At 44.6% G+C, this 21,380-nt stretch overlaps 2 protein-coding genes across 2 annotated transcripts; one reads left to right on the plus strand and one right to left on the minus strand.

Moving 5' to 3' along the window:
* Nucleotides 1-1,066: 1,066 nt before the first annotated feature.
* Nucleotides 1,067-4,819, plus strand: LOC115259581 (annexin B10-like; the record flags this gene model as incomplete). The annotated part of the gene is given in 2 exon segments (XM_062846782.1): nt 1,067-1,780; nt 4,287-4,819. Coding segments are annotated over 2 exon segments (771 nt in total), but the record flags the coding sequence as incomplete, so codon positions are not given.
* A 14,925-nt stretch (nt 4,820-19,744) lies between these two features.
* LOC109400818 (WD repeat-containing protein 91) lies at nt 19,745-21,087 on the minus strand. Its single transcript, XM_019673317.3, has 3 exons — nt 20,715-21,087; nt 20,506-20,646; nt 19,745-20,442 (listed from the first exon to the last, which is right to left on the minus strand). The coding sequence occupies exons 1-3, from the start codon at nt 20,956-20,958 to the stop codon at nt 19,856-19,858; spliced, it is 972 nt and encodes a 323-aa protein (XP_019528862.3). The 5' UTR covers nt 20,959-21,087; the 3' UTR covers nt 19,745-19,855.
* Between the last annotated feature and the right edge of the window lie 293 nt (nt 21,088-21,380).

Genomic DNA, 21,380 nt, shown 5'->3' on the forward strand with positions numbered 1-21,380 from the left:
TTCCTCCATAAGTTCTTTCCGGGATTGCTTAAAAAGTTCCTTCCAGGTATTCCTTTCTTGATTTCGTCCACGATAAACTTCTTAGGGAACACCTCCTAGAACTTATTCTTTTAGGAACTCCTATCGGGATTACTTAGAGATCGCCTTCCGGCGTTCCTCTTTCATTCCTCAATATTTTTAATGAAATTCCTCAGTTTTGTATAAATTTGTCCAGATGTTCGTCCTGGGTTTCCTTCCAAAGCTCCTTCTGGGATTATATTTCTTAAGGAATTCCTTCTGGGAATCCCGGAAAAAGTACTTCTGAAGACATTCCAAAAGAATCACAAAACTAGTTTCTGGAGGATTCTTGGTACTCTTGGATGCATACCAGATGGAACCTCTTTAGGTATATCAGAAAAAAAAACACCTGGAAGAATTAGGGAGGGAACTCTGTGAACTCTGGAAGGAATCCTGGATAAACACCTGAAAAAATTTCAATTGAACCGCTCAGAACTTCTGGAAGAAAATTGGTAGAAATCACGGTTGAAATTCCTAGAAGGAGGAATCATTGAAGGAACTCTTGAATAAATCCCTGAAGCAACTTCTAGTCAATCGTGGAAAATCTTGGAGGAATCCCAGAAGGAACACCAGGAGGTATCCGTAAAAGAGCTTCTGAGTGAATCCTCGAAGGAGCTTCTGGAGAATTCCAAAAAAGTCTCCAAGAACCTCCTTGATGAATCGCAAAAAGAAACTTCTTGAAAAACTACAGAAGAAATTTTTGAAGAATTCCTAGAAGGAACTGCTGGAGGAATTCTCAATAAAGGTAATCCTAAAAGTAACATCTTGACGAATCCAAGAAGAAAATTCATGAGGATTCTCAGGATTAATTCCTACAAGCACACCAGAAGAAACTGTAATTCCACTAGGAACTCTTGTGAGTCCCTCTAGAGAAATCTTAGGAAAGACGATTCAGACAGTACAGTCAATACGTCACCAAGCTCGTTTATGCTGGTCACGTCACAACTCCGGATCAACGAACAAAGTATTCGAAGACCAAAAAATTAACATTAACATTAAATCTTTCCAGGATCTCATCGAAGACCTCAAGTCCGAGCTGGGTGGCAAGTTCGAGGATGTCATCGTAGCCCTGATGATGCCACCGGAAAAGTACCTCTGCAAACAGCTGCACAAGGCCATGGACGGCATGGGCACCAACGAGGATGCCCTCATCGAGATTCTTGCTCCGCAAACGAACGAAGAGGTCAAGAAGATCGTCGACTGCTACGAGGATATGTACAACCGTCCTCTGGCGGAGCATCTGTGCAGCGAGACGGACGGCAGTTTCCGTCGGTTGTTGACGATGATCATCGTTGGAGCGAGAGATCCCCAGGGAACCGTTGATGCGGACTTGGCCGTAGAGCAGGCCAACCAGCTGTACAACGCCGGTGAGGCCAAGCTGGGTACCGACGAGGAAGTATTCTACAAGATCTTGGCTCACGCCAGCTTCGATCAGTTGGAAATCGTTTTCGACGAGTACAAGAAGCTCTCCGGACGCACCATCGAGCAGGCCATGAAGGACGAACTGAGCGGAGAGCTGTACGATGCGCTCAGTGCCATCGTGGAGTGTGTCCAGATGGCGCCGCATTACTTCGCCAAGCGTCTGCACAAGGCGATGGACGGCGCCGGAACGGATGATGCGAGTATGATCCGCATCATCGTCACCCGCTCGGAGCTTGATTTGCAGAACATCAAGGACGAGTACGAGCAGATGTACAACAAGACGCTGCTGAGCGCCGTTCGGGTAAGTGTGGAGTAATTGGCGGTTTTAGATATTTTTTCGGCACAGTTTTTATTCGCTCATCGCCTTATTTATAGTAGAGCGATCGAAAATCATAACGATTAACAACTTGATTGATTTGTATTTTGTGTTTTTGTTCTTTGCCCGTTTACCGATTCGCTTAACCACCACAACATGTGATTGCTGATCGGTTCTTACCCGACCCCACGCTAACATTCCCTGCTGGACCATTCTACCCTCTATTGTGCTGTGTTGTGGATCGATGCCTCCCGTGTTCCATAACAGGAGGTAAATTATGTTTACATAAATGCTTAATTCAGGTACCGTCCACAAATTACGTAACGCAGCAATATGGGTCAACTATGTAAGAGGTGTACGTAAAGGGACTTCGTAAAATTGTGTAACGCAGTATGTGAATACATATCATGTATTTAACTAATTCTTGAATAGTGTTACAGAACGCATTACGGTCAATATTTGCATGCGTTACGTAGTGTATAGACGGTTCCTTATGTGTGTTGCGTGATTAACTTTAAAAAAAATCATATTCGTCATTTAACAGATATACTCTGCTATACAGTGTTATATACGTATCAGAATATTAAGAATCGCCGGACAACCATATTCAGATAACACCTGACACAGCTTTCACTGAAACGTACTCTTTTTTGTTTTGTATAAACAGATGAGGATTACGAAGCATACACTTAATCGCCTTTAACAAATGAGCTTTGGCATCGCTTCATGCCGCAGGATCTTGCCAGTTGCATAAAATCTCCGCATATTGTTCGGATCCACACTTCCTACTTCTAACTACCATATTCTCTCTATATCTCTCCTTGACTTGCGCTATATTTGTATCTTAATGGACTCATTTATGTTCCGGATTTACTGCTTACAACTCTTGAACACAGAATGCTACACTAACAACAGCTTTTGTTATGTAGTTATTGTCGATGCCAGCCAGAATGCTATGGTGTAGCAGAATAGGTAATAGGCGAAGGCCAATAGGGTAGGGCGGGGCAAGATGAGCACCCTAAGGATCACGTTGAGTTTATTGAAAGTTATTACAATTTTTCAAAGTACCTCTCAATAGTTCTTTTCTATATCATGTTTTCTATCACCCATAAACATGGGAGGGTTCAAAATTCACAATAAGGATGATTTATTTGACTAAACAAAAAAGATGTTTTATGGTCAGTTCGAACATGATACGGGGCAAGACGAGCACCCCTGCGGGGCAAGAAGAGCACTTCATTAAAATCCCAATAAATATTTTAACAATAAATTGGCCATACAGTGATTGATATAGTGTACCTTGTTTATAGCTATAGTATCACGTTCTAAAATTATCATTTTTTTCGATAATTTAAAAACAAATGCGGTTTTATAATACTTTATACAAAATGACCCGAAAAACAATAAACGATTATTAAGTTGCTCATTTTTAGAAATTTACGCAGCCAAATAGTTGCAGAGGTTACGGAAACCTATGTTCGGCACTAATGAGTGGATTCCAATAATTTCAAAATATTTTCTATATTCCCCTCAGGGGTGCTCTTCTTGCCCCACTATAGGTAAATAACTAAAATTGAATAAATTTTAATGTTTGTTTTTAGAAAATATTTTCTAATATAAATAAAAAGGCTTTGCAGTAAGCTATAGCTATAGCTATACTATAGTAATGTTGACTGATAACAAGAATTATGGTAAAAATTTGATTCTGACATAAAAACCTTATTGTATTCTGATGATTTCTTATAAGAAAATGCTAAAAATCCATGCTATTGATTAATTTGACGATATTTTTTAATTCGTTTATTATGAAGTACCTTGTATCAGGTTTACAAACAGGATAAACATTATTCTAACGGATTATGAACTTGTTTGGGCAAAATTCATCATAAAAGCAGTAAAACAGAGGGGTGCTCATCTTGCCCCGGGTGGCCATTTTGCCCCGTCCTACCCTAATCACATTTTTCCTTTAAGGCTTTTTACGGCATCATCAGCATTGGCAGCCATGTTAGATATGTGGCTCGAAATTTCAAAGTGATAATTCTCTGCCACCAAAGCTAATATTCGTCTGAAAAAGTATCATCCTATTTGCTCACTCGCAGTGAATGCGATGATACTTTTTCTGCTGCGTTCCTGCAGAATTGACAGTTTTTTATCACTTCAAAAACGCGAGGCAAACAATCATTGAAAAGCAAAAAGTCAATGATTCGTGTGAAAGCTTAGTGACGCATCATGACACCTTAATGATGCTCTAGGCGTTACGATATTCTAAGTATACAATTTCTTAGAAAGTATACGATAGATTGTTGAAATCGCGGATTTAATGTTCTCCTTATTTACAACTGGGGAGGTGATCTCAAATTACATGTGAAGTTGATAATCGAAACTTGTTGAAACCCACGAAAAAACTAATTTAACACCTCTAACCATTGCTTTTTAAATTATTACAAACAAATAGATACGCATCACCTTAAATATGTTTTTTTCTTTTTAGGGCGAATGCTCCGGTGAATACAAGCATGCTTTATGCGCTCTGCTCGGTGAAGCTTAAACGAACCACCTGGAAAACATGATTTATGACCCTATATATCTCACACCATATGAAGTCGAATACTGAATATTTTATTCGTCGTTTTAGATAAGAATCGATATTATAACCCATATGTATTGTGTACGTTATAAATGGTTATACATTTATTGCAATCAAAACGCACCTGCATTTTACTTGTTAGTTTAACAATCATGATTCATATTTGAGTGCTAACTAGAAAAGACATAACTCAGTTCAACTTTGAACAAACAGATCGAACAGGTAATTTTAGTTAACACGAGAGAAATACCAAAAGAAAAGTGCAATTAGCAAACCTATCGAAGGCCTTAGAAAAAAAAACTATAGATTACAATACAGCATGGAAGCAAATGAGCAACAAATTATTTAAATATGTATGCGATTTGAAACAATTGTCGACGTCTTAATGTTCAATAAATTATAGATTGGAAGCAGCGTAGCTTCACGCTTGCATAGAAGCTTTTCTTTATTATTCCATGCAATACAAAGCCCCTTGATATGCTGTGTTCGAACGATATTCAGCTTCATCTAATAAAGGCAATGACAAACTTAAAGGGGGAACGACGACGTACTGAGTCCACTTTCTCATGGTCCGGAATCGAACATTGTGAAGGGACCCAAGCCATTGCTTGTCGAGCTACCGCGCGAGACAGTCGCAAGTTCCGTGCGTCCGGGCTTCTCTTTGGTTTTCCCTAATTCTAGTGGTTTTTACAAAGTGAAAGCGTTTTCCGAAGTGCAGTGATTGACGCAAGTCAAGATCGTAAGATTGTTACATTGGCAAGGCCAAGTTGCTCATCGCAAAGTGCAGTTTTAGTGCGTTTTAACAACCCACGTGTTCCGGCATTTCCTCTCCGTTCGAGCAGTGCGACGTTCCCACGCGCACGCTTGGATCGCGTTCGTGAGTGTCCGGTCAACGTGTGTGTGAGCAGTTCTCGACCAACACCGACCCAGCAGCAGTAAGAGCAGAGAGCAGATTATCGTTCGTTATCACCACCACCGCAGTGCGGGCCGACCGTCCCGTCGTTGTCGGCCGATCATCGGTGGTATCTTTCCTCCCCGCGCGTGTCCGGCCACCGTCACCACCGGCAACCCGACGGCGCAAGCGTAGCGCAATAAAGCTAAGTATACCGTTACCCCTCGTTGTTTCCCTCCACTCCACTATCTCGTTCGATTAGTTTGTATCTAGTATAAGAGCAGTTTTTCCCCCTTTCTCATTTGTGTTAGCGTCGTTTGTTTTTGAGCGTGTGCCCCGTGGCGGCGGTTGCTTGCCACAATGGGTGATGATGATGATGGCGGGGGTACTTCGTATCTCATCAACGAGGCTTTGCTGTTGACTTCGGACGCTTCGAGTCAACCAAATGTTATCAATGTGAACCCCTTTAGCACCTCTCAATCCGGCATTTCTGCAATGGACGCCAATAATACCCCTCCAACGTCCCCCCGCCTCAAGGCCTACCCTCCCGACTTTGGCGGGCCATATGTTGTTTTCTTCCGACCCAAAGGCAAACGTTTGAACACCGTTCAAATCAGCAAGGATCTGACTAAGCGGTATTCTTCCGTTGTTTCCATTGACATGGTTGGTACAGCTAAGCTTCGGGTGACAGTAGGCGACCGAAAACAGGCTAATGAGATTGTGGCCTGTGAGTTGTTTACACTTGAGTATCAAGTGTACGTACCAAGCGCTCAGGTAGAGATTTCGGGGAAGGTCGCCGACGCATCTTTGACCTGTGAAACGATCATGCAAGGCTGTGGTCGTTTCCATAACCCTTCTCTACCTCCTGTCCAGATACTGGATTGCCGGCAACTGCATTCGGTATCCCAGGAGGGCGAGAAGAAGGTTTACACACCATCTGAAGAATTTTGTGTGACCTTCTCCGGATCTGCATTACCAGATCTGCTGGTGATTGGCAAACTTCGGCTACCTGTGAGGCTGTATGTACCGAAGGTAATGAATTGCATCAATTGCAAGCAGCTGGGCCACACCGCTCAGTACTGCAGCAATAAACCTCGCTGTGCAACATGCGGGGAGAGACATGTGGACGGTGCGTGTAAAACGCCGCCCAAGTGTGTTTATTGTGGCAGCGACCGTCCACATGATCTGAATGATTGCCCAAGGTACATACAGCAGAAAAAACATCAAAAACGATCGTTGCAGCAGCGATCACGGCGAAGCTACGCCGAAATGCTGAGAAAAGCTGCCCCGACCGTTGAATCCCGTAACATCTACTCGTCTTTATCTCTCGATGATCAGGGCTCTGACTCTGAGGTCGGGGACGGGGTTCCCTTTGTTTTCAAGGGTGAAACGAGGAAACGGATGAGGCTCCAGAGACCCACCAAAAAACCTCGGAATCTGCCTAGCAGCGACCCCCAACCCACCATGACAAATTTCAAGAGTGGTAAGAAAGCCACAAAACGTTCCCCTCCGGGATTCAAAATCCAGGACGAACGAGACTTTCCATCACTCCCGGGAACATCAAAAATCCCAGATGTCCCATTTTTTTCGACTTCTCAGCCAGAGGGACAGCATTCAGAGAACCAGGAACAACCCCTTGGTGCTCCAATGTTTACGCTTTCTGGCATCGTAGACATCATCCTAAACTTCTTTAATGCTTCCGACTCAGTGAAGAGCATTGTCAAAGCACTTCTTCCTTGTGTGTCCCCTCTTTTGAAGCAGTTGGCTTCTAAAATGCCCCTCCTTGCGACACTCGTATCTTTCGATGGCTAATTTAACCACCGAGGTCGAAGATATGATTTCTGTGCTACACTGGAACTGTCGTAGTATCGTACCAAAATTAGACGCTTTCAAATTTTTAATTAATAATTTACAATGCGATGTTTTTGCGCTATCCGAAACATGGCTGACACCCGATGTAACCTTACCTTTTTCCGATTTCAACATTATCCGTCTTGATCGGTCCGACTCGTACGGAGGGGTGCTTTTAGGGATCAAAAAGCAGCACTCATTTTACAGAGTCGATTTTCATCCGATGACGGGCATCGAAGCCGTCGCATGTGAGGTAACTATCCGAGGTAAAACCCTCAGTGTTGCCTCCATATATCTTCCACCGAGAACTGCGATATCTCGCAGGGATCTCGCCCACATCTGCTCGGTTATGCCTGAGCCACGGCTGCTCGTGGGAGATTTCAACTCCCATGGTACAGGCTGGGGGGAACTGTACGATGACAGCCGTTCAACTTTGATATATGACCTCTGTGACGACTTCAACATGACAATTTTGAACACCGGAGAAGTTACGCGAGTGGCGCCTCCAGCTAAAGATGGCAGTCCTAGAGACAGCCGATTAGATCTCTCAATCTGTTCGAGCTCACTATCGCTGGAGTGCTCATGGAGGGTTATCCAGGATCCCCATGGTAGTGATCACCTTCCGATCGTTGTTTCTATTTCCAATGGTTCACGGCAACCTCCATCTATCGACATCGCCTACGATCTCACCAAGCACATTGACTGGGAGAAGTACGCGGAAACAATTATCGACGGTGAGCAATCGGTAGAAGTCCTTCCACCGCGGGAAGAGTATCAGTTTCTATCAGAACTGATCATCAGTAGCGCGCTTCAGGCACAACGTCGGCCAGTGCCAGGTCCTTCGGTTCGCAGGAAACCCCCCAATCCGTGGTGGGATAGCGAGTGTACAGAAATCTATCGCGAGAAATCCGCGGCGTTCAAAGCGTTTCGGAAACGCGGTTCGGTCGAAAACTTTAAGCGGTACACTTCCCTTGAAAGCAAGTTTAAGAACTTGGTCAAGGCGAAGAAAAGCGGTTATTGGCGTCGGTTCGTCGAGGGTTTGTCGCGCGAGACATCGATGAGAACTCTTTGGAACGTCGGGAGAAGAATGCGTAACGCGTCGTCGGTAAACGAGGATCGAGAAAGCTCTCCTCGGTGGATTCTCAAGTTCGCAAAAAAAGTTTGTCCAGATTCCGTACCCGTGGAGCGAATGATTCGTGATGTTTCCGAGGATAGGGACGACATGGATAGGCCGTTTTCGATGGTTGAATTCTCACTTGCTCTTCTTTCATGTAACAATTCCGCTCCAGGAATGGATCGAATTAAGTTCAACTTGCTTAAAAACCTCCCCGACGTCGCTAAGAGGCGCTTGTTGAACTTGTTCAATCAGTTCCTGGATAACAACATCGTTCCGGATGATTGGAGGCAAGTGAGAGTAATAGCTGTTCAAAAACCCGGGAAACCCGCGTCGGATCATAATTCGTACCGTCCAATCGCGATGTTGTCTTGCCTACGGAAGTTGTTGGAGAAGATGATTCTCTTTCGACTGGACAAATGGGTTGAATCGAATGGCATGTTGTCCGATACACAATTTGGTTTCCGCAGAGGCAAAGGAACGAACGACTGTCTTGCGTTGCTTACTTCAGAAATTCAGCTTGCCTTTGCTCAAAAGCAGCAAATGGGCTCAGTGTTCTTGGATATTAAGGGAGCTTTTGATTCAGTTTGTGTCGATGTTCTTACCGACAAACTACACGAAAGTGGCCTTTCACCAATTTTGAACAACTTTTTGTACAATTTGCTGTTTGAGAAGCAGATGAGTTTTGCTCATGGCGACTTGACAGTTTCACGAATAAGCTACATGGGTCTCCCCCAGGGTTCATGTTTAAGCCCCCTTCTTTACAATTTTTATGTTAGAGACATAGATGATTGTCTCATGGGAAATTGCACGTTAAGACAGCTTGCGGATGATTGTGTTGTTTCTGTAACGGGATCAATAGCAGTCGATCTGCAAGGACCACTACAGGATACTTTGGACAATTTGTCTACTTGGGCTCTCAAGCTGGGTATCGAGTTCTCTCCGGAGAAAACTGAGATGGTTGTCTTTTCTAAAAAACATAAACCGGCTAAGTTTCCGCTCGTTCTGATGGGTAAGACAATCACTCATAGCATGTCTTCTCAATATCTCGGCGTCTGGTTCGACTCCAAATGCACTTGGGGGAAGCATATTGTGTATCTGATACAGAAGTGCCAAAATCGAATCAACTTTATGCGAACTATTACCGGAACATGGTGGGGAGCGCATCCGGAAGATCTGATCAGGCTGTACCAAACAACCATTCTGACGGTTTTAGAATACGGTAGTTTTTGTTTTCAATCCGCGGCGAAAACACACTTGCTGAAGCTTCAACGGGTTCAGTACCGTTGCCTTCGGATCGCGTTAGGTTGCATGAACTCGACTCATACAATGAGTTTAGAGGTACTTGCTGGTGTACAGCCTCTGACAGACCGCTTTGCGGAGTTGTCATTCCGGTTCCTCATCCGATGCGAAGTTGTGAATCCGTTGGTCATAGAAAATTTTGAAACGCTACTCGAACAGAATCCTCAAACTCGTTTTATGAGTGTGTACTACTGGTACATGACGCTGGAGGTAAGCCCATCTCCGGTTAACACCAATCGTGACAACTTCTCAGACTTCGACAGCTCCTCAGTGGATTTTGATCTCTCTATGAAGGATGAGATCACCGGTATTCCGGAATCTTTTCGTTCCGTAGGTATTCCACAGATTTTTGCAAGTAAGTTCGGGCATGTTAGCGGGGACAGACAGTTCTTCACAGATGGCTCAAAAACCGATGATTCGACTGGATTCGGTGTCTACAACGAATTTCATAGCGCCACCTTCATGCTTCAAAAGCCCTGTTCTGTATACGTAGCTGAGCTAGCGGCTATATACTACACCTTAGAGTACATTCACACTCTTCCACCTGAGCACTACTTCATTTTTACCGACAGTCTAAGTTCTCTGGAGGCTGTTCGGGCAATGAAACGGATGAAGCACTCAGCGTACTTCCTGAATGGAATACGCCAAGTATTGAGTGCTTTGACCAAACGCTCATACACCATCACCATAGCTTGGGTCCCTTCACATTGCTCGATTACGGGCAATGAGAAAGCGGACTCACTGGCTAAGGTGGGCGCTAGCGAAGGCGATATTTACGAGCGTCAAATCGCCTTCGACGAATTTTTTGCATTGGCCCGTCAGGAGACCTTGATCAGCTGGCAACAAAAATGGAGAGATGGAGAGATGGGTAGATGGTTGCACTCCATCATTCCACAGGTGTCGAAGAAGCCATGGTTCAAAGGGTTGGATTTAGGCCGCGATTTCATTCGTGTGATGTGTCGGCTGATGTCCAACCACTATTTGTTGAACGCACATACCTTCCGTATTGGGCTCTCAGAAAGCAATCTCTGTGTCTGTGGCGTGGCTTATCAGGATATCGAACATGTCGTGTGGGGATGCAATGAGTATCGTGAGGTCAGATCTGAGCTGCATGAAATTCTCCGGGTCCGAGGAAAACAACAGAAACCCGTTAGAGAAGTGTTGGCAGGACTTGATTTGGAATACATGAGCCTGATTTACCAGTTTTTGAAACGTGTTGATGTCAGAGTTTGATGTAGTACGTTCCTTGTTTTCGTTGTCCGCCTTTTGGTTTTGTTGTTCGCCCCTGACTGTCGTCGCCCCCCTTCTGTTTGTCCTCTTCTTGTCGTTGTCTACCGATAAAGTCCTTTCTTTTTCTCTATTACAGATATGGACAATTCGTCCCATCAATGTTTTTAGTATAAGTTAGCAAATAATTTAGTTTTAAACCCATATATCCCTCCTTCCCAATTTAATTTATTTTTTTATTTCTCTTTCCTTAACCTCGAAACAGCCGCGAGTACTTCGGCTTCCCAAACTAACATAGTATTAAGGCAGTAATAAATTGTAAAATGTAAAATCAATGTAAAAACAAAAGATTTCGGCTCAGTTATGCCCATGTGGCGCTCGAGCCTCCCAAATAAACGAATAAGTAAAAAAAAAAAAAGGGACCCAAGCCATGGTAACGATATAGAGTATTTTGACTATCATATTTAAGGAAATATGCTGTGTACTTCATCGTTTTCATTGACCGGCAAGTCTCCAGAGAGCTTCAGGTATCAGGTATCAGTAGGTCGGCTCCAGAGGCACGTTTTCCTCCATTTGGGAAGTTTGTGCCATTGCCATGAACACGAGCCTATTCATAATTTACCCTAGGGAGGGGGAAAGAAATAAGGGATAAGATGGAAAAAAGGACATGTATAGGAATAAGATCGTCGTTTACGCATAAGCGTACTACAATGGGTTTAAATAAACAGCGCCCTGAAAAGGACCATAGGCGGCCGTCTCCTATGGCCAAAGCGAGGTCGCCTCGGTAACGAACGATGAGCTCATCGCAATAGCGAAGTCGCTTAAGTTGAACAAGGCTCCGGGTCCAAACGGTATTCCGACGGTAGCCATCAAGACGGCCATCGAGGCTAGCCCTGACATGTTCAGAATGCGTTGCCTATGCAGATATGCCTAGACAGAGCAGAATTTCCGGAGAGGTGGAAAAGGCAAAGATTGGTTACCTTGCCTAAACCCGGGAAGCCACCTGGCGACCCGTCGGGATACAGACCTATCTGCCTTCTTGATATTATCGGGAAACTGTTTTTTAACTTTTATTTTAGGCTTATGCGTCTATAGGCATAACGGAGCCGAATTCATTTGAAACAATTTTACAATTTCATGTTTTTGCCTTATTCGCTATATAGTTAGTTATTGGAAACCTTAAAACTCGCGGTTTGGTTGAGGTTAGGGGAAACAAACATTTTTAGGGAAAGGATAGGACGATGGTGGCTTTTTGTTGACACTTGGCGGCATTGTGTGGCGTATCGCTGCTGACCAAACGTAGAGTGAAGAAACGAAAGCTTGTAACGGTACAAACAAACGATTTTCGAAGAGACACGAGGGGGACAAGTGGAACAACAGAACTGGGGTACGAAAGCTGGAGATTTAAAGTCGAGATGCTGCTCATCCGCGAAAATCTATGGAAGTATGCCACGGAGGCCGCCCCAAACCCCCTGGCGGAAGCTGGGGGCGGGAGACACAAAATCTCGTGCCACGATTGCTCTACTTGTTGACGATAGCCAACATCCTATCATCCACAACTGCAAGACGTAAGGTGAGATATGGAAAGCTCTGGAAGGCTATCACTATAGAAAACCACGATGTGCGCCAGGGTTTCCGTACTTAAAAAGATGGTGAGGGAAGACATGGCTACCGGCGGGGCCATACGTAAATGCAACATCCAACGTCCCTGCGAGTGCTGTGCGGCTGGTATGTTACCACGACAACCGTTTCCCAAGAAGGCAGCTCGACAGTCATCGGCGGTCCTGGATCTCGTGCATACAGACATTTGCGTTCCAATGAGCACGACGTAGCCACCGCCAGGAGGATCACACGATGATCGATGATTTCAGTCGATACACCGTGACATATTTCCTAAAGCGGGAGTCAGAGGCCGTTGAGAAAATCGAGGATTACGTCAACATGGTGCGAAATCGTTTTGAAAGGAATCTCTTGATCATTCGCTCTGATCAAGGAGGTGAGTATAAGGCGCTTGGGCCAGTTCTACAGGAACAATGGAATCGTCCAACAATATTTATAATGCTACACACCGCAGCAGAACGGATTTCACACTTATGGGAGGTATGCACTTCAAACGGAATCGCTCAAGTAATTTTCGTTCAGTGCATTATTTTTCCATGACCGGAATGGTCAAGAAATTTAACACAGCAAGCCCCATTTGATTTGATGTTTCGTTTCAGCTCCGTACTAGGATCCGGAATAAAGCGACGCTTTATTATTTCTTGAGCGATTCCTTGCCTGAATTTTCCACGCATCGAGATAGGCCAAGAAATTTCTTGCGATCAGCGTACTACCCATTAACCAGAAAACTTACATCCAGAAGCTGTTGCTAAGATTCGCAATGGATGAGGCTAAGCCTTCGATGTTTTCATATCCGGGGAAATGTGATTATGTGGCCGAATAAAACACTTCCACACGCGGACATTACATAATAAAAACATGCACATTTATTTACATTAACTTTGTACACAATTTACACAATACTACAACATATTAAAATCTATTAAAAGTAATACCGCGGAGAACGCGCGCGGGCAGCATCTTGCTGCTGTTGCAGTCGATGACGTTCTGTTGTTGCTCCTGTTCGTCGTCGTCGTCATCGGCGGCGGCGGTCGTCGTCCATCCGTCGTCGTGATGAGACGAGCCTTGCCGATGACGCTTCCATAGGGGGCATTCGCCTCACGTTAGATGCTCGTTCACAACATCTCCCCCTTTTAAGATGACGAACGATATTGGACCAAGGTACTTTTCTTCGACGCTTCGAAGAAATCCTTGATCGTGAGATGTGGAGTGAAGCTCGTTGTTGCCCCACCATTGCGCCTACCGTGGAAAATAATGATGCACAGGATGCCGACTATCTGCTGCTGCTATGTGGCCAGACAGGATGCATCCGATGACGCCGTGCATCTTGGGGATCAAAACCGGGCTGACGCAGAAGGATGTGGCCAGGAAAACGTCTGGCTTCTGCTGCCTTTCGTGATCCGAACGGTGTTCAATTGGAATGGTGGAAAACGAGTGGCTGTCTTCTGGACCGAGTCATGGTGCTGCAGGAGAAAACTGCGTCGATGAGTGCGTCTCCTGACGAGCTGCGACTGCCAAGTCCAAAAGATGTCGGTGATTATGTCGATGCAAAAACAGCCATCTTGTAGATCGACGATCAATCACCAAAGGAGGACACCGTGTGAAGATGGTATCGGACTCCTTGTTGCGGTGCATGTTTGATCCTGGTGATGTTGGAGGGAATATCCATCCTCCGAATTGAACCGCGTTGCCATGGGAGGACGCTGACTGTGCGTTCGGACTCCCACTGGACTTCCACTTGGTTGCCAGATTCGGTGATGGCGTTGGATGATGAGGATTGATGATCATCACTCGGAAGCAAACCCGTGCGCCTGCAGGAGGACATTGACGATGTGCGACTCCTGCCGGGTTCTGCTGTGCGACGATGATGATGCTCTGCGTCCATCTTCCCTCCCGCGTAGGATCCGTTGAGTCGGTCGTGCGCTTTCACAACCGACTGCTAAACCTCGTCGCCACTTTCATATCCGGGGAAATGTGATTATGTGGCCGAATAAAACACTTCCACACGCGGACATTACATAATAAAAACATGCACATTTATTTACATTAACTTTGTACACAATTTACACAATACTACAACATATTAAAATCTATTAAAAGTAATACCGCGGAGAACGCGCGCGGGCAGCATCTTGCTGCTGTTGCAGTCGATGACGTTCTGTTGTTGCTCCTGTTCGTCGTCGTCGTCATCGGCGGCGGCGGTCGTCGTCCATCCGTCGTCGTGATGAGACGAGCCTTGCCGATGACGCTTCCATAGGGGGCATTCGCCTCACGTTAGATGCTCGTTCACAACAGATGTATCCACTGGATCCCAGCCACCCAAAACAGAAAAAAATGCTACTCCAGAACCACCAATACGCCAGTTTAATAGGAGGTCTGTTATACTTGGGCGTCAATACTCGATCGGACATCGCTGCATCCGTATCAATACTTAGATTTCCGATAAGTGCACCATCCCAAGCCGACTGCACGGAAGCTAAACGTGTCCTGCGCTACCTCAAGTCGACCATGGACCACAAACTTACGCTGAAGGCCGAGGCACCCGGTTTAGAAGTTTACGTGGACAACGCAGACTGGGCTAGCAATGCAGCCAGTCGCAAATCAAATTCTGGATACGTGTTCCTGTTCGGTAAAGGTCAGATATTCTGGGGATCGCGCAAGCAAACCTGCGTTGCGCTTAGCAGTACCGAAGCAGAATTAGTGGCACTCGCCGAGTGTTGTCAGGAGCTCACGTGGATCGTCCGGGTGCTTCAAGATTTCTCCGGTGATGTCACGACCCTTGTTCTGGTACACGAAGACAACCAATCATGAATCAAGCAGCTCAAAGCGTGCGCATACCTACAAAATATCATTTTGTGTTTTGGATATGCTCACCAAGCCACTGGCCCCACAGAAGCTGGCAAGATTCAGAGAAGCAGTAGGTGCTCACCAATCGAGGAGGAGTGTTGGAGAGTAAGCGCTTGATGAACAAGAAGGCCATGATATTTTGAACTTTGAAATACAATAAAATGATTTCGTTAGTTAGTTCCCAACCTTTCCATTCCACGGTTCTCCCTCTTTCTTCCGTCAGCGTTCGACCACCTCGAACATTACTGCAGTGTATCGTGTCGCTGCATTGGGCGATTCTCACCGAGAACCACCACTCAAATTCCCACAACGTAATTTCTTCGCAACTACGTACTGCGATCGAAGAAAAGCAGTTTCTTGACCGATTCAGGCAAGGAATTTTCCATGCATCACGGTAGCACTTTACTGTGGACCAGGGACATGAGTATTTCTCAACCAGTCTGAAGACCTACTATAAGAAGAAGGACAATCAAGTCGAGCCAACTGTAGCCTACTCAGCGCAGCAAAACGGAGTGGCGGAAAGGTTTCCGTGGGCCAATGATGCAAGAGATCGTATGGAAGAAAGACTGGTGGTACCCCTTATCTACGAGCAAGAGGGTGAAGAACAAACCTTTCAAAATCCCGAGGAGGGTGTCCAATCTGACAATGAATCTGATCCGGTAGAGCCGTTCGACAATGAAGATGAAATTCTAACCGATGATGGCACCGACGAAGTGGATCTAGCAGAACCAGCCAACCCCGCGCAACTCGCAAACAGATCTGGACCCTTCCGGCCCTAGAAGCAAGCAATCCGATAGGCGCAACGAACGGAAGCGCCGATTTCCGGGTAAGTTCCTTGACTATCTTACTGGATTGAGAGCAAATACTGTTGGCTCTCATTATCAGACATTCCTGAGACGTATGATGAAATTAGTACCCGTGATGGCCGTGACCTCTGGAACCAGGCGGTACAGGAAGAGCTCCGTTCTATGAAGACCAATGATGTGTGGAAGCTGATGGCGTGTCCCGCCAGCGTGAACCTGTTTAAAACGAAAGGAGTTTTCCGACTCAAGAAGGATGGGACCGGACGATCGGTTCGACATAAGGCGCGGCTGGTGGTTAAAGGTTTCCTGCAACGTCCTGGAGTCGACTTCGAGGGTACGTTCGCACCAGTAGCCAAGCTGTCTACCGTGCGGGTGGTTTTGGCTGTTGCGCTGCATCATGGTTTTCGAGAACATCATATGGACATTAAGACGACATTCCTCTACGGAGTGCTGAAGGAAGAATTGTGCATGGAATTACCACAAGGCGTAAAGGCGAAACCAGGCAGCGTGTGCAAGCTGCAGAGATCACTATACGGATTAAAACAAGCACCACGTTGGTGGAACGCAACTCTACTGAAGCTAGGATTCCGAAGGCCGAACCACGACTACAGTCTCTACGTGTGCAACACTAAAGACAATGAAGTTTATCTGGTGCTGTACGTGGACGACCTCCTGATAGTCGGACGATTGATTGATTGATTTGTCTTTATTTAAGAGACTTTCAGCCCTTGGCTGGTTGTCTCTAATATAGTCGGACGGAACACTCGTACAATCGAGAAAATAAAAGGCCGTCTTTCCGATGAGTTCGAGATGACTGGAGACCTGAACCAAGAATCCGATGGAGAAAGGACTTCAGCTGTGTCAAGATCAAGATGGATAACGACTTCCCAGTCGTATCGGGAGTTGCTGGACAGTCTAATGTTTCAGAAGCTCTGCGTTCGCCCGGATTTGTGCTACTCAGTAAGCCACCTGGACAGATTCCAGCAATCCCCAACGGAAAATAATTGGCAGGCACTGAAGCGGGTTGTTTGACACCTCAAAGGGACCGCTACCAAGGGACTACAGTTCAAGCGAAATGCAGGCAGCAGAAAACTTGTGGGATTCGTAGACGCCGACTGGGCATCCGACACGGAAAATCGCAAGTCGGTAACGGGTTTCCTGTTCAAAGTTTACGGCTCAACAGCATCCTGGGCAAGTCGGAAGCAAACAACAGTCTTCATGCATTTAAGCGAGGCCGAATATGTTGCGCTAGCTGCAGCCGTTTCAGAAGCCATCTGGTTGGCCGAAATTTTGGAAGACCAAGCGAAGCTGCATAGGGCTGACCAATAATGCTGAATCAAAGCGTATCAAGCACCTCGACAGAAAACAACATTTCAACAAGGACCATGTGGCTGCCGGGACCGTCAAGATCGAACCGATCTGTACCACCGAGCATCAAGCAGATTTTTTTACGAAGGCGTTAGACGCTGCCCGATTCCAATCCCTCAGGAGCAAGATTGGAGTCATCGATTGAGAGGGGGTGTTAGGAATCTAGCACTTGCTGACTTCTTCTAAGGTTCGCACATCGCAGCCACCGAAGCAAGTAGTTTTTAAATATTAAATATTTGTTAAATTTTGTTCATTCCAACTTTTATCGTCATCCTGACAAGTCACTAATAAAATTTTCGCCTTCAAGAAGTTCCACCATATTCAAGACAACCCAAGCAGACAAATTGTCTAAGGTATCTTGCAGTGCTCCTTGCAGATCTTCCGCATCTGGTCCGATGCTAGAGACCACGGCGTCGTCCGCAAGCTGTTGTAGTGAGCAGCTTTCCACGAGACATTCGTCGATATCTCTGACGTTATAGTTGTAAAGAAAGTGGCTTAAGCATGAGCCCTGGGGGAGACCCATGTAACTAATTCGGTAAATTGCTGAGGTTCCTACTCTAAAATTGCTTGAAATTGCAAATTCTCATAAAACTATGCATAGTATTGCTTCTTAAAGTAATTCCTGGTGGTTTTGGTATCCATAATATTATAAGGAATCAAAATATAATCAAATCTAAAAATGTGTCTTGTATGGGAAAATTTGACCTTTTATTTTCAAAAAATCCTTTCTCAAAAACTAAAAAACATACATCTCTGATTTTTTGATATGTTACGCCAAATTTCCTGATTTTTTTGATAAAAATATAAAACCAGGGTACCTCTTTGGTCCCGAGACCATGAAAACGTGAAAAAACTAATATATTTGCATATTTGCTAAAGGAATTGTTAAAGGAACCTCCAGAGAAATTAAAGAAACCTCCGGAAGTATTACTAAAGCAATCAGTAATCTCAGCAACTCCGAAAGGAAAATTTGAAGGCTTCTTCGAAGGAATTCCGTAAGAAATCTCATCAGCAATGTCTATAGGAATCTCCAGAGTTCTAACTTTATTCTTACATATTTTGGAGGAATATCAGGAGCAGCTTCAGGATTAATTCCACAAAAAATTTCTGGAGGAGTTTCACAATAAATCTCTTGAAAAATAAATAGAAGGATTTTCTAAACAGTGCACTGATGAAGTAATCTTCGGAGAAATCATTGAAGGAGGCGCTTCAGGGATTTTTAACGGAACTTACAGAAGAATCTTTAAAAAAATACTAGAAGAATTCTTGAAACAATCTATGGTAAATTTTTCAAACATTGCCTGAATTGATGCCTTAAGACATCTTCGGGAGATGGTATTCCCCGAAGGTTTTTTGAGGAAATTTCTGTAGCACTGAAGGTAAAATTTTCACTTTTCAAAAAATGTTCAATTCGCTGTAACTTTTCGAAAGAGGCATCAAATATTCTCAAATTGTTACTGTAAGTTCATCAACTACTTAGTTGTGTATCAGCGGTTCAAATTTGGAAAAGATCGGGCCATTCTATACGAAGTTATAAAGATTCTAGAAAAAGGTATAATTATCCGATAGCCAACTTTGAGCTGTTATATCTCCGGATTCAATGAACCGAATGCAGTGAAATTTTGATCATATATGACTTATATAATGAACTTTGAAAAACAGTTTACTTAATTTGAAATTATCAATAAGAAAAAAGTTATGGCGGTCTCATTTATTCTATGTTTTTTTAGTAAATTTATCTATTTTTCATATGCATCCCATTACTTTTTGAATTTAATGCCGGTTATTTTGTTGCTTCCTTTCAAAACATATTCATATTGAAGTCAATTAGAGAGAATTTGAATGAACTATAATTACTATCGACAACAAATTGTACAAATAAAAATGTTGTTTAAAATCGGAGAAAGCCCACATTCGTAGAGTTTGGTTGAAAGGACATCAACGCAAAATGCATCAAAAACTCCCTAATATCCAAAAATATTGAGCACATTAGCTTTTTTTGAACGTAGGCCAGTTGAATTTCTGTTGAAAGCAGCGCCAGACAATCGCGCTCGTTCCCTTGCCTCTGCGGAAACCGAATTGAGTGTCTGAAAGTAGACCTTTGATTCAACCCATTTGTCGAGCCAATGGAGAATCATCTGCTCTAGCAGCTTCCGTAAGCACGCCATTCGGAAAACGAAGTTTGTTCACTTTAAAATCCCTTGATTTCGCAAGGATTTTGTTCATTGTTTTTCCATGATTATCGAAATTCTCTACTGATTACTGGTTTCCCGAATGGACAGTAGGTGGACAGTTGATTCCATTTCTTTTATTCTATCCGAAAAAAAGTACTTGTACCTTCTATATGAGATCCTGTATTTGAGTTGGCTAAATAGCAATAAAAATATAATAACACAAGTTCTACCCAAAAATAATCACACAATGTTCCACCTACCTTAAACCTCCCCTCCTAACCGTGAATCCAGTTGCTCCGACTGCCGACGCTCCCGGAGCGGCGCTTGTTGCGATCGGACCCGGTATCCTTACGGCCCAACACCGGACTTCCCCCAGAACTAATGTTCCGGATCAACGACTTCAGTCCCCGGGCTTGCGACTCCGCTGCAGCGCCAATATTGTTCGACTCCTGAGCAATGATGTAAAAATCATCCACGATGTGCGCCGGCGGAGGAATATCAAACGGGACGATGTCGTTCAACGACTGGGCGTTTCCTCCGACCGTCGCCCGAGACGTGTATCGCGTTTTGCCATCGTTGAACGAGGTGACTCGCGATTGGTGAGAGGAACCAGCTGCCGCTGCAGCGGAAGCTGATTGCTGTTGGATGCTTTGCAGTTTTGCGCGAAGCTGGGCGTTTTCCTCTTGGAGCTTCCGGAGCAGGCTGCTTTCCGCTTCTACCTTGGAGATCGTCGGTTGCGGCATGCACTGGTAAATGGTGGAGAGGAAGTTGTGAAGCGAGATCAGTAGGGTGTCCTGCCACTGCTTGGTGAAGCAGACGGCGAAAGCGGAATGTTCCTCCGGGGATTTGCAGAATGGGAAGACTGGAAAGAATGAATGTCATTATTCTTGGAGAATCGAACTATATCTATTTAAATTCAACTTACAAAACCACTCTTTCCATTCGCTCTGTGAAACCAACTCCGGGGCAAGCTTCGTGAAAAACTCGTTAATCTTATCCGGTTTGTTGGACATGTACGCGATTACCAAGTAGAATTTCAGAATCGATTGCTCCAGCTTGTTCACCGCTGTAAAGACATCAAATCAAATTAGTCTCTTTCTCCAACAGTGTTTAAAAGAAATCCGAAAAACTCACCCGCCGTGTAGCTGTGCTCCAGGTTCCGGAAAAGATGGTTGTTCAGGTGTGACCACAGATCGCGCAGTCCCTGCAGGTCGTGCGTTTGGATCAGCTGCATCAGCTGGTCGATGATTTTGTCCACCCGGAAGCTCTTGTCCTTGTCGTGCTTCAGCTCGGCGTCGAACGATTTGAGCGTGTTGGAAAAGCCCCGGAAGAGCACGTACTCCCGCACCAGGCCATCGGTGTACTGAATGTGCGCCATGGAGGAATGTTCACGGTGCAATTATGGAAATTAAAATAGATTTTAAGCACTTTTTCGACGAATCTAAAAAAATCCTGCTAGTTTTGTAAAGCGAAAGTGATTTTTTGTTTGTTTACTTCCAGCGTGACATCTCGATCTCGCTCGCCTGATGGAGAGGGTAGGCGTTAAATTCGAGTGGGGAACTTATACACTGAACAGTTTCGTCCGATATCGATAATATTATAAATTCGATAAAAATGATGGGTAAATCTGGCGTTCGATTTGAAGAGGCCGTATGCTTTCTATGATTTCTATGCTGATTCGACCTATTCAAATCGAACTCCAGAAAAATTTTATTCTTCAGGACGCGCACCGTTGTATTTAAAAAATATAATCAATTCAGTAAAAACTCGAAAAGGTACGAGCCAAGATGTTTATAAGGA

Source organism: Aedes albopictus, chromosome 1 (genome assembly GCF_035046485.1).
Source record: "Aedes albopictus strain Foshan chromosome 1, AalbF5, whole genome shotgun sequence".
Lineage (NCBI taxonomy): Eukaryota > Metazoa > Arthropoda > Insecta > Diptera > Culicidae > Aedes > Aedes albopictus.